General features: G+C 46.8%; 1 protein-coding gene and 1 pseudogene across 1 annotated transcript; both read right to left on the bottom strand.

The window, feature by feature from the left end:
* Nucleotides 1-1,759: 1,759 nt before the first annotated feature.
* On the bottom strand, nt 1,760-2,733 carry LOC140371570 (radial spoke head protein 3 homolog B pseudogene; annotated as a pseudogene).
* A 2,202-nt stretch (nt 2,734-4,935) lies between these two features.
* LOC140371569 (coiled-coil domain-containing protein 39-like) lies at nt 4,936-6,884 on the bottom strand. Its single transcript, XM_072458738.1, has one exon. It carries the CDS (start codon nt 6,880-6,882, stop codon nt 4,936-4,938), a length of 1,947 nt encoding a protein of 648 aa, XP_072314839.1. The 5' UTR covers nt 6,883-6,884.
* Nucleotides 6,885-9,291: the final 2,407 nt, after the last annotated feature.

The raw sequence follows: 9,291 nt of genomic DNA, 5'->3' as shown, positions 1-9,291 counted from the left end.
CCTATGACCCCATGTGTGACCTATGTCCCCATGTGTGACCTATGACCCCATGTGTGACCTATGACCCCATGTGTGACCCATGACCCCATGTGTGACCTATGACCCCATGTGTGACCCATGACCCCATGTGTGACCTATGACCCCATGTGTGACCTATGACCCCATGTGTGACCCATGACCCCATGTGTGACCTATGACCCCATGTGTGACCTATGACCCCATGTGTGAACTATGACCCCATGTTCAGGGTGAGAAATGCCCCGGTCTGAACATGAAAAATAGGAATAATAGGAATAAGAAACCAGGAGAAGAACAATAGACTCCAGGATTCCATGGAATGAACATTCCATTCCATGGCTCGAGCCTAACAAGAATAAAGTCTTTACTACACACATGTAGTACTTTTACGCAAGAATGCAGACACTAACAATAGCTTCAGCCATTGTACATTATCTAGTTAATCATTTCATTTCTTCTTATAATCTCGATTTTATGTTTTGAACTGAAACATGGCAAAAACACAGGAAATGTAGTTCTAATTGAATCTGCCTCACCCAACTTTGAGTTTGAATCCGAAACACGACAAAACAAAAAGGGGGACAGAGTCTGTGCTGTCTTCAGAGATGAAATAATTACCCACAGGTTGTTTTTTGGGGTGTTTATTTCAAATGTCATTGTGGTCGATGCAGAACATTAAGAACACCTTCAATCCCACAATACAAATAGCAATTCAACAGCCAGTTAAACACGTGGAGCTGCCTCAGTTTGTACCTGTGACTGAAGAAAGTGTCCATGAGACCATCATCAGCCCTCTACTTGCGAGAGTTCTTCTACCTGCTGCCTTGACATGTTGCCCACTAGACTTTTAAAGTCCGTGCTGAGTAGTTTGTTGACTCCACTTACTGAAATAGTCAACATGTCACTTAAATCCAAAACATTCCCAACAGCCTTGAAAACTGAGTTTATTAAGCCGCGGCTAAAGAGCAGCCTCGATCCCACAACACTAAACAACCATTAACCTATTTCAAACTTGCCTTTCCTGGGAAAAGTCTTTGAGAAAGTCATTTATCAACAGCTTATTCAGTTCCTCCTGATAAGTGACTCCTTTGATGACTTCCAGTCCGGTTTTAGATGACATCACAGCTCTGAGACGGCTCTCATTAAGGTGACAAATGACATCCGTCTGAGCACTGATGATGGTAAGGCCTGCTTTAGTCTTTGGACCTCAGTGCTGAATTTGACACGGTCGATCACAGGATACTTCTACAGAGGTCAGAGGACTGGGAGGGCATCACTGGTATGACCTTAAATTGGTTGAAGTCGTACCTTAAAAACAGGAAATACTTTGTTGAGATTGGTGACTCTGAGAGCATGGCATTGACCTGTGGGGTGCCCCAAGGGTCAATCCTTGGACCCCTTCTGTTCAATCTGTTCATGCTGCCATTGGGACAGCTAATACAAAACAGTGGTGTGTCCCATCGCAATTATGCAAACGACACTCATGTCTATGTGTCATTCACGGCAGGTGAATATGGACCTGTCAATTCACTCTGTCTCTGTTTTAGTTCAGTCTTTATTTGAAGGGACAATGTACAGAGACATTGAGCTGGTAAAAAACAAAGATGTTCAACACCAGATTGTAGATAAAGCGCTCATTTCCATCAGCAGTCCACCTTTAATCTGGTTTTAGGGGTGTGGTCATGTGTCAGGGGTGTGGTCATGTGTCAGGGGTGTGGTCATGTGTCAGGGGTGTGGTCAGGTGTCGGGGTGGTTATTAAATCATCCAGTTCAGGTCAGATGCATTCAATCGTTCAGTACAGGTCAGTTGTATGAAATCATCCAGTGCAGAGCGTGCAGCAAATCTTTTGTCCAAAGTGGAGAGGACCTCGTTCATCAGCCATGGCATGAAATTAGTTTCAACGTCAGTTTGAACTGTGTCGACGAAGAATCCATGACATCGCAGCGACGTGAAGACGGATGGGACGAGGTTGGCCAGGTATTGCCGCGTGAATGCTCGAGCTGCAACCTTCTCTGCTATTTCCTTCTCTTTCTTCAAGACTTCCTTCTGCTGGACAATCCTCCGCTCCTTCTCCTCCATGTGCCTCCTCTCCTGTTCCCGCAGTCTCTGGACCTCGACCAGCTCTGCGTTTCGTCTCTCCTCAAATGCCCTCTGCTGAGCTAGCAGACAAGCCAGCTCCTCCTCCTCCATCACCTCACACAGCGACTGCTCCATCACTTTCCCCACCATCACCTCCAGGATGCCCTGCACCTCCCGGTCAAAGTCAAACAGCTCTCCGTCCTGGATCTGAGTGGCTGCGTCCATACCAGATTTGGCTGGGATGAACAGAGGAGGGTCCGGTTTGTCCAGGAAGGTGTCCGTCTGGCAGTGACAATCACTGGTCATCACGATGTAGCTCAGCTCCTCCAGGTACAGCTCCGTTTGGACCTCGATGTGCTGCCGGCCCTGCACAGGCTCTGGAGTTCTCACTCGGACCTGTTCCCGAGTTCTTCTTCGTGCCGCAGCTTTCCTCTTCTGCTCCTCCTGCCTCTGTATCTCATCCAACTCGGCTTGAGTGCTTTTGGACATGAGGTGCCGGGCGTAGGTGTTTCCTCTGACCACACGGCGATCGTACATAATGTTTCCATAGTGGCTTTGAGTCTGGTCCGGCGGCTCTTCTCTTCTCTGTTCTTCACGGCTCTGGGCCGGCTGGAGGAGGCAAAGGTGGTGCTCATCTTTCTCTGTGAAACAAAGCCATATTTGACTCTTCAAAATGAGCGTGGTTCGGTCGTGGGCTCTGTGTGTGATGTTGTTGTTGTGTTACTTGTAATGGCAGTTGGCGGCCAACTGAAAAGGTGCATTTACCACCACCTACTGGATTGAGTGTGGACAGGAGATCAACGGAAACCTTCTTCTATGGTGTTTTCTGGCGGCTGGTATCCAAGAGTTACATCACCGCCAGACTTTATCCTTTAGACACATTCTTCAGTTCTTCTTCTTCCACCAGACTCACGGAAGACATAATACCCCTCTGCAGGCCTCATAAGTACGCTTTGACTCTGACATCATCAAGCTTTAAGTCAGGTTCCCACGACAACAAGCCATGTGATCAGTCACATGACTCAATGCGCTGCAGGCTCTCGGATGACATCACAGTAATACTTCACTTTGTCCAGTGGAGTTGGCACTTCCTGAAACACGTCTGGTCCAGTTTGAACGACGCGGTGGGATTTAGCGCTGTCTAAAATATATATTTACTCAAATATTTGAATTGCACACAAAATACTGAAGAATGTGTGTTTAAATGTTTAGCTGTCAAACTGTTGTATTGTTGCCCATATCAAATTATTCATGGTTGATCATCATTGTTTTTCTTTCTGTTTTTCTTTTATTCGTGCCTTATTCTATATAAGATTATTATTCTAATGCTTTTATTATTGTTCATCGTCGTAGGATGCACCGAATCACAGAAGCAAGTTCCTGTGAATTGTGGCATAAAACACTGACAGTTTGAAAAATGGCTTTTGAATTTGTGTTTTTTTTTTTTTTTTAGTCAGCACAGTATGACCAGGCTAGAAGCTTTCAATGCAGTGATCGCTTCCAAATGACAAACTATTAAGAACTTCCCAACTGCTAAAGCCCGCTATCTCGTTGCACGTTTTTCACATTATATTGGGTCCCTTGCCCATCATTCAAACAAACCAAATCTTTTTGATCAATAAAATGTTCTACCAACAACCCATTTTTGCCCTGGACCAAGTCTAAAAACTTTATTATTGTACTGTACATTTGAACTTATCAGTTAAGTGTAAGTGAATGTTTTCAAAAGAAGAACAGGAGAATGGTGAAATGTACACAACCAATACACAACTTTATCAAATGTAAGATTAAAATTATTGGAAGTAAGGTAATGTCGTCAGGCGGAAAAAGGAGGCATGACAGGCCTCTTTGGCTGGTAGGACTCCTGTGGCCGTTGACAAGTATCAGTATCAGGTCGGCCTGAAAGAAATTCTGGCAAACCGTCCGGCGCCTCAGGAGGAGGAAGCAGTGCTTCACCAACACCATTTATGGTGCGGGTGGAGGCCTGCTGACCTCTGACCTCGACTGTGGATGTCGTCGGACAGTGGAAGGACTTTGAGGATCTCCTTAATCCCTCAGTCACGTCTTCTGAAGAGGAAGAAGAGATCGGGGACTCAGAGGCTGACTTGTCCATCACCCAAGCTGAAGTCACTGAGGTTGTTGTCAAACTCCTCAGTGGCAGGGCTCCGTTGTAGGACTGTCTTGACTGACACGTCTCTGGCGGTCCCATCTCACATCAGGTGGCGGTTGGGGACAGTGCCTCTGGACTGGCAGACCGGGGTGATGGTCCCTCTGTTCAAGGGGTGTGTGTGAGCTGCTGCTCCTCCAGCTGAGGTGGCTCGGGCATCTGTTCCGGTTGCCTCCTGGGCGCCACCCTGGGGAGGTGTTTCGGGCATATCCCACCGGGAAGCGGTCCCGGGGAAGACTCAGGACTCGCTGGTTGTCTCTCGGCTGGATGTCTCTCGGCCGGATGGCTCTCGGCTGGATGTCTCTCGGCTGGCCTGGAAACGCCTCGGGATCCCCCCGGAGGAGTTGGGTGAAGTGTCTGGGGAGAGGAAGTCTGGGAATCCCTGCTTAGACTGCTGCCCCCGTGACCCGGCCCTGGATAAGTGGAAGATGGATGGATGAAAGATGAATTACTCCAAAGAAATAAGTAAAGGGTGTTTTTTCCTTTGCTCCTTTCTTTGAAGCGATGCTACTTGGTTTAGCTAAGGCAATAAGTTTGTACGTTTTTTTTTTTTTGTAGGAACCAGGTGGAATATGCGAGGTGGAGGCGACCTGTTTGAGTTTTGAGTGAACATCTTGTACTTCTATTTTGTACTTTAGAAATGACTGTTTTAAATAATACAGTCTTGACTCTATCGTTTCTTTCTGCTGCCACTGCACGAGCTCAGGCTGCCGTAGGCAAAGGGTGTACGGGACACGACGGGTAGATTGAGGCCCAGCTCTACCGTGTTCACAGTGGGCAACTGGGAATTCGAGGACCTAGCGCGGCTGCCCGAGGGGGACGGCAGTGATACAGAGCTATGGGCCACGCCGGATTTGGTCCTGCTGCTGCCGCTGGAGGGAGTGGAGGCCAGAGAAGGCAAAGACAGGTTTGCCTGATCAAAGGTCATTGTCAGCGCTGCTCTGAGCTCGGGGTGTTTCTGCATGGCTTCAACCAGCATCTTGTCAATGTTTCGGTGGAATTCCTTTAGTTCTTTGAGCCTTATGTCCTTCTCTTCAAACGTCTCACCCTTGCTTTGTTTAGCTGAGCGGATGTCTCTTATCAACTTTGAGCACTCTTTTGCAGCTCTGTCAATCTTTTCTTGCTGAGACGCCACTTCTTTTTTGATTTTAGCGACGAGCGCCGTCTTGCCCTCAACCTTTTCTTTCTCGAGACTTTCTTCCTGCAGCAGATTCTCAAAGGTGCTGTTCATGTCCTCTAAATCCTGCTCCAGCCCCTGCACTTGCATCTTCTTCAGCGTCAGTGTGGCCTCTGCCTCCTTCAGCTGCTCCTCTAGCTTTGTCTTTTCCGAGAACTCGGGGATGGATTCTTTGTCTCTATTCAAGGACTCACGAAATAACGAGTTGGAACAGTTGAAAATATAAATAGTGTTCTCTAGTGCATGATTGTCTCGTTCAATTTTATGTATTTTAGCGTCCAGGCTGTTTCTGTTGCGCTTCAGATCTTCCTTTTCTTGGGCAGCCCGTATGACGTAGTAAACTTCAGGCTCCTCCCCCTCGGGACCCGTCATGGAAATGGTCAAAACATCAAAGCGTTTCATCGTCAAGTCGACCTTTAACAACTTCTCATTCAACTTTACGCTCAGCTCGAGCCTCTCCTGCTCGATGAACTTGAGCTCTTGGGCCTGCACCTCTTTGTTAAAGCGGATCGTTTCCTCTTGCACCTTCATCACTCTCTGAAACTCCAGTCGCTGTGTCTCCAGAGACTTCACACTGTTACTCTTATCGTACAACAGATCGCGCTTACGCTTCACCTCCATTTTGAGGATATTGTGCTCCATCTTGTTTTGCGGCTTCTGCGACCGACACAGATTGAGCTCCTTCTGGTTGGTCTTGCACAGCAGCTCGAGCTCTTCCACTTTCTCCTCCAGATTGCTCCTCTGGGTTTCACATCTGTCCAGTTTCTTTCTAAAACTGCAGATGTCCTCCTCGACTTTCTTCAGCATGCTGCTCTGCGAAGCCGCTTGTTTCCTCTTCTCCTCCAGAGCCACCGTCAGCTCTAAGATCTTCCTGTCGTACGTTTCCTTCTCCTCTGCGTCCCTTGTCCCCTGCAGCCGCTCCAGTTTGGCAGTGAGGGCGTTGATTTCAGCTTCCTGTTGGTTTATGGTTATCTGCTGTGACAGTAGAGCCCTTTCAACGTTCCTTTGCTCATTTTCCAGCTTGAGAATGGTGCTCTTGCTCCTGCTGATTTGGGAGTGAGCCTTTTTCTCTTCACCCTTCAGACTCTGCAGCTTGTTATTGCTATTGAACAACTCTTGCGTGTATTTTTGCAGATGCTTTTCCAACTCTGCGATTGTCTCCTCCTCCTCCTGAAGAAAGCGCTCCATCTGAGCCGCCTTTTCCTCTTCACTCAGAGCTGTCTCAGTCACTCTTTTGAGCTTCTCCTCCAGGCCTTTGTTTCGGGCTCTGACTGTTGTCAGTTTTGTATCATTGTCACAGATCTCTTTCTTCAGTCGAGATATGCGGGGCTTAGCGGCATCCACTTCCCATTTTGTCCTCTCCAGAGTATTCCTGCAGGTGCTTAACTCGTCCTTGAGACAGTTGAAGTTGTCCTCGTGCGCCTTCAGCTCCTTATGCATTTCGAGGTCAACTTGGAGGACTCCTGCGCCAGTCGCCCGGCCTCTCGCTCCGCCAGTGCCGTCAGGTGCTTCTCCGATTCCTCCTCTCTCGCCACGGCTCGGTAAAAAGCCTCAGCGCTTTCCAGCGTTTGTTTGAGGAACTTGAGGTCTGCGGTCTGCATCTGCTTCACATCTTTGTTCTTCCTGAGTTTCTCCTCCACTTCCATCAGTTGCTTGTTTTTATTTTGAAGCTCTTCTATCAGCGCTCTGTTTTGTGCGTTGCAGTTGGGCAGTGCCAGGTGCACGTCCCAGTCCAGGTTTGCCATGAGGGAATGAGCAGTGCTTGACACGTCGAGTATAGAATAAACAAGTCCGATCTGTTGTTGTTGTTGTTGTTTTAATGGCGGCCAAGGGGCATTTACCGCCACCTACTTTATTTTTTAGACTTTATACTTTACAGTTTAGATGGCCTTAAGAGTCCCCTTCTCCTTCTCCTTCTCCTTCTCCTTCTCCTTCTCCTTCTCCTTCTTCTCCTTCTCCTTCTCCTTCTCCTTCTCCTCCTTCTCCTCCTTCTTCTTCTTCTTCTTCTTCTTCTTCTTCTTCTTCTTCTTCTTCTTCTTCTTCTTCTTCTTCTTCGGTGTTTTATGGCGGTTGGTATCCAAGCGCTAAATTATTGCCAGACTTTATTCCTTAGACTTTTTCACACAGATTTCTTCTTCTTCTAATGGCTGTTGTTGTTGTTGTGGTGCTTTTAATGGTGGTTGTTGTTGTGTTGTTGTTGTTGTTGTTGTTGTGGCGCTTTTAATGGCGGTTGTTGTGTTGTTGTTGTTGTTGTGGTGCTTTTAATGGCGTTTGGTAGCTAAATGAGGACTTGACTCATAAGCTGTAGGACTATATGACATCATAGTTTTAATGATGTCATCAAGCAACAACAGGTCATTGAATTCTTTCTTCTTTTTTTCTTTTTTTTTACAGTAAAGCGTAAAACAAGAAGAAGAAGAAGAAGAAGAAGAAGAAGAAGAAGGCTGCATTAAAAGTAACACAACAACAACAGTTAACAGTTTTGATGTAGTTTAAAGTGTTGTTTTAATACTTGAATTGGAACTCGCAGTAAGACGAGCGGGTTACAGGTCCGGTCTGTGGAGAGGCGCTCGCAGTAAGACGAGCGGGTTACAGGTCCGGTCTGTGGAGAGGCGCTCGCAGTAAGACGAGCGGGTTACAGGTCCGGTCTGTGGAGAGGCGCTCGCAGTAAGACGAGCGGGTTACAGGTCCGGTCTGTGGAGAGGCGCTCGCAGTAAGACGAGCGGGTTACAGGTCCGGTCTGTGGAGAGGCGCTCGCAGTAAGACGAGCGGGTTACAGGTCAGGTCTGTGGAGAGGCGCTCGCAGTAAGACGACCCTTGAGTGTCAAAGCATTTTGTCGTTTTGGTGACGTTTATAATGTCACTTCCTCGTTTGACGTTCCCAGCAAATATGACATAGCGGCAATTCTGCAACTGTTACCTAGCAACCAGAGAGTAAACAAGAGCCAAAGTCTATTTAAATCTTACATCTTATTTCGTTGAATGATTGTTTAAACTGTCAGAAAGGTGTAAGTCACATTCAAAGTGTTGTTGGAACGGCGCTTTTTGACGTCATTTTCAACTTTGGTCAAATTTTCTTCACAAAGTGCAACACGACTGATGTAAAAGTACAATCAATATTTACCACAAGGACAAACTTTAAGACTTTAAATCACAGGGTCTAATATCGTGGATTTCTATTTTCGAAAAGCAGCGTTTATTTTAGTGTCACGTAAAATAAACACGTGGAAATGTCGAATGAACCAAACAAACTTGAACACTTCAAACTAAACAGAACTCATCACTGTGAAGCACCGGGAGCCGCTCCCGCGTCTGTCCCGCGTCTGTCCCGCGTCTGTCCCGCGTGTGTGTCCCGCGTGTGTTCCGCGTGCAGACGTGAGCGCGCGCCCACGTGTCTACTGTGCGTGACCGGGGGCGTGACGTGATGACGTCACTGGAGCGGCCGAAAGAGCGCTGCGCTGAAGGTTCGTGACGCTTTTGTGTTATTTTGTGCTGCATTTCTGGTGTTTTTGACAGATCTTCTCTACATTTGCACAGATTAAGTATTTGTGCAAAATAAAGAGACATAAAGGAGAGTTTGGAGCCTTTTTCAAGTGGTTCATTTTAGAGGCTCGATCATTTTAGTTTCACTTTTGTTTTAGCTTCACGAGGCTTAAATACTATTGTTCATATTCATGATAATAGTAACATGAATGCAGTATTTACCTTTACAAACGTATAATGACGTAACCTGACTTCATCATTATCTCTCACTAATTACATTCCACGAGTCAAACTTAACTTCTTTTTTCTTTTTAGAATAAGAAAATGGCCCGACGAGCCTCGACCTGTTGCACGTGAACATAAACA

This window comes from Eucyclogobius newberryi, unplaced genomic scaffold (assembly GCF_026437365.1).
Source record: "Eucyclogobius newberryi isolate DKJ021-1_F unplaced genomic scaffold, fEucNew1.0.hap1 SCAF_22, whole genome shotgun sequence".
Lineage (NCBI taxonomy): Eukaryota > Metazoa > Chordata > Actinopteri > Gobiiformes > Gobiidae > Eucyclogobius > Eucyclogobius newberryi.
Note: the sequence above shows the minus strand (reverse complement) of the source record. Positions and strands in the feature narration are given on the sequence as shown.

Coding starts and splice junctions, on each gene's coding strand:
- LOC140371569 (XM_072458738.1), bottom strand. CDS start 6,882: ATGCATAAGGAGCTGAAGGCGCACGAGGACAACTTCAACTGTCTCAAG.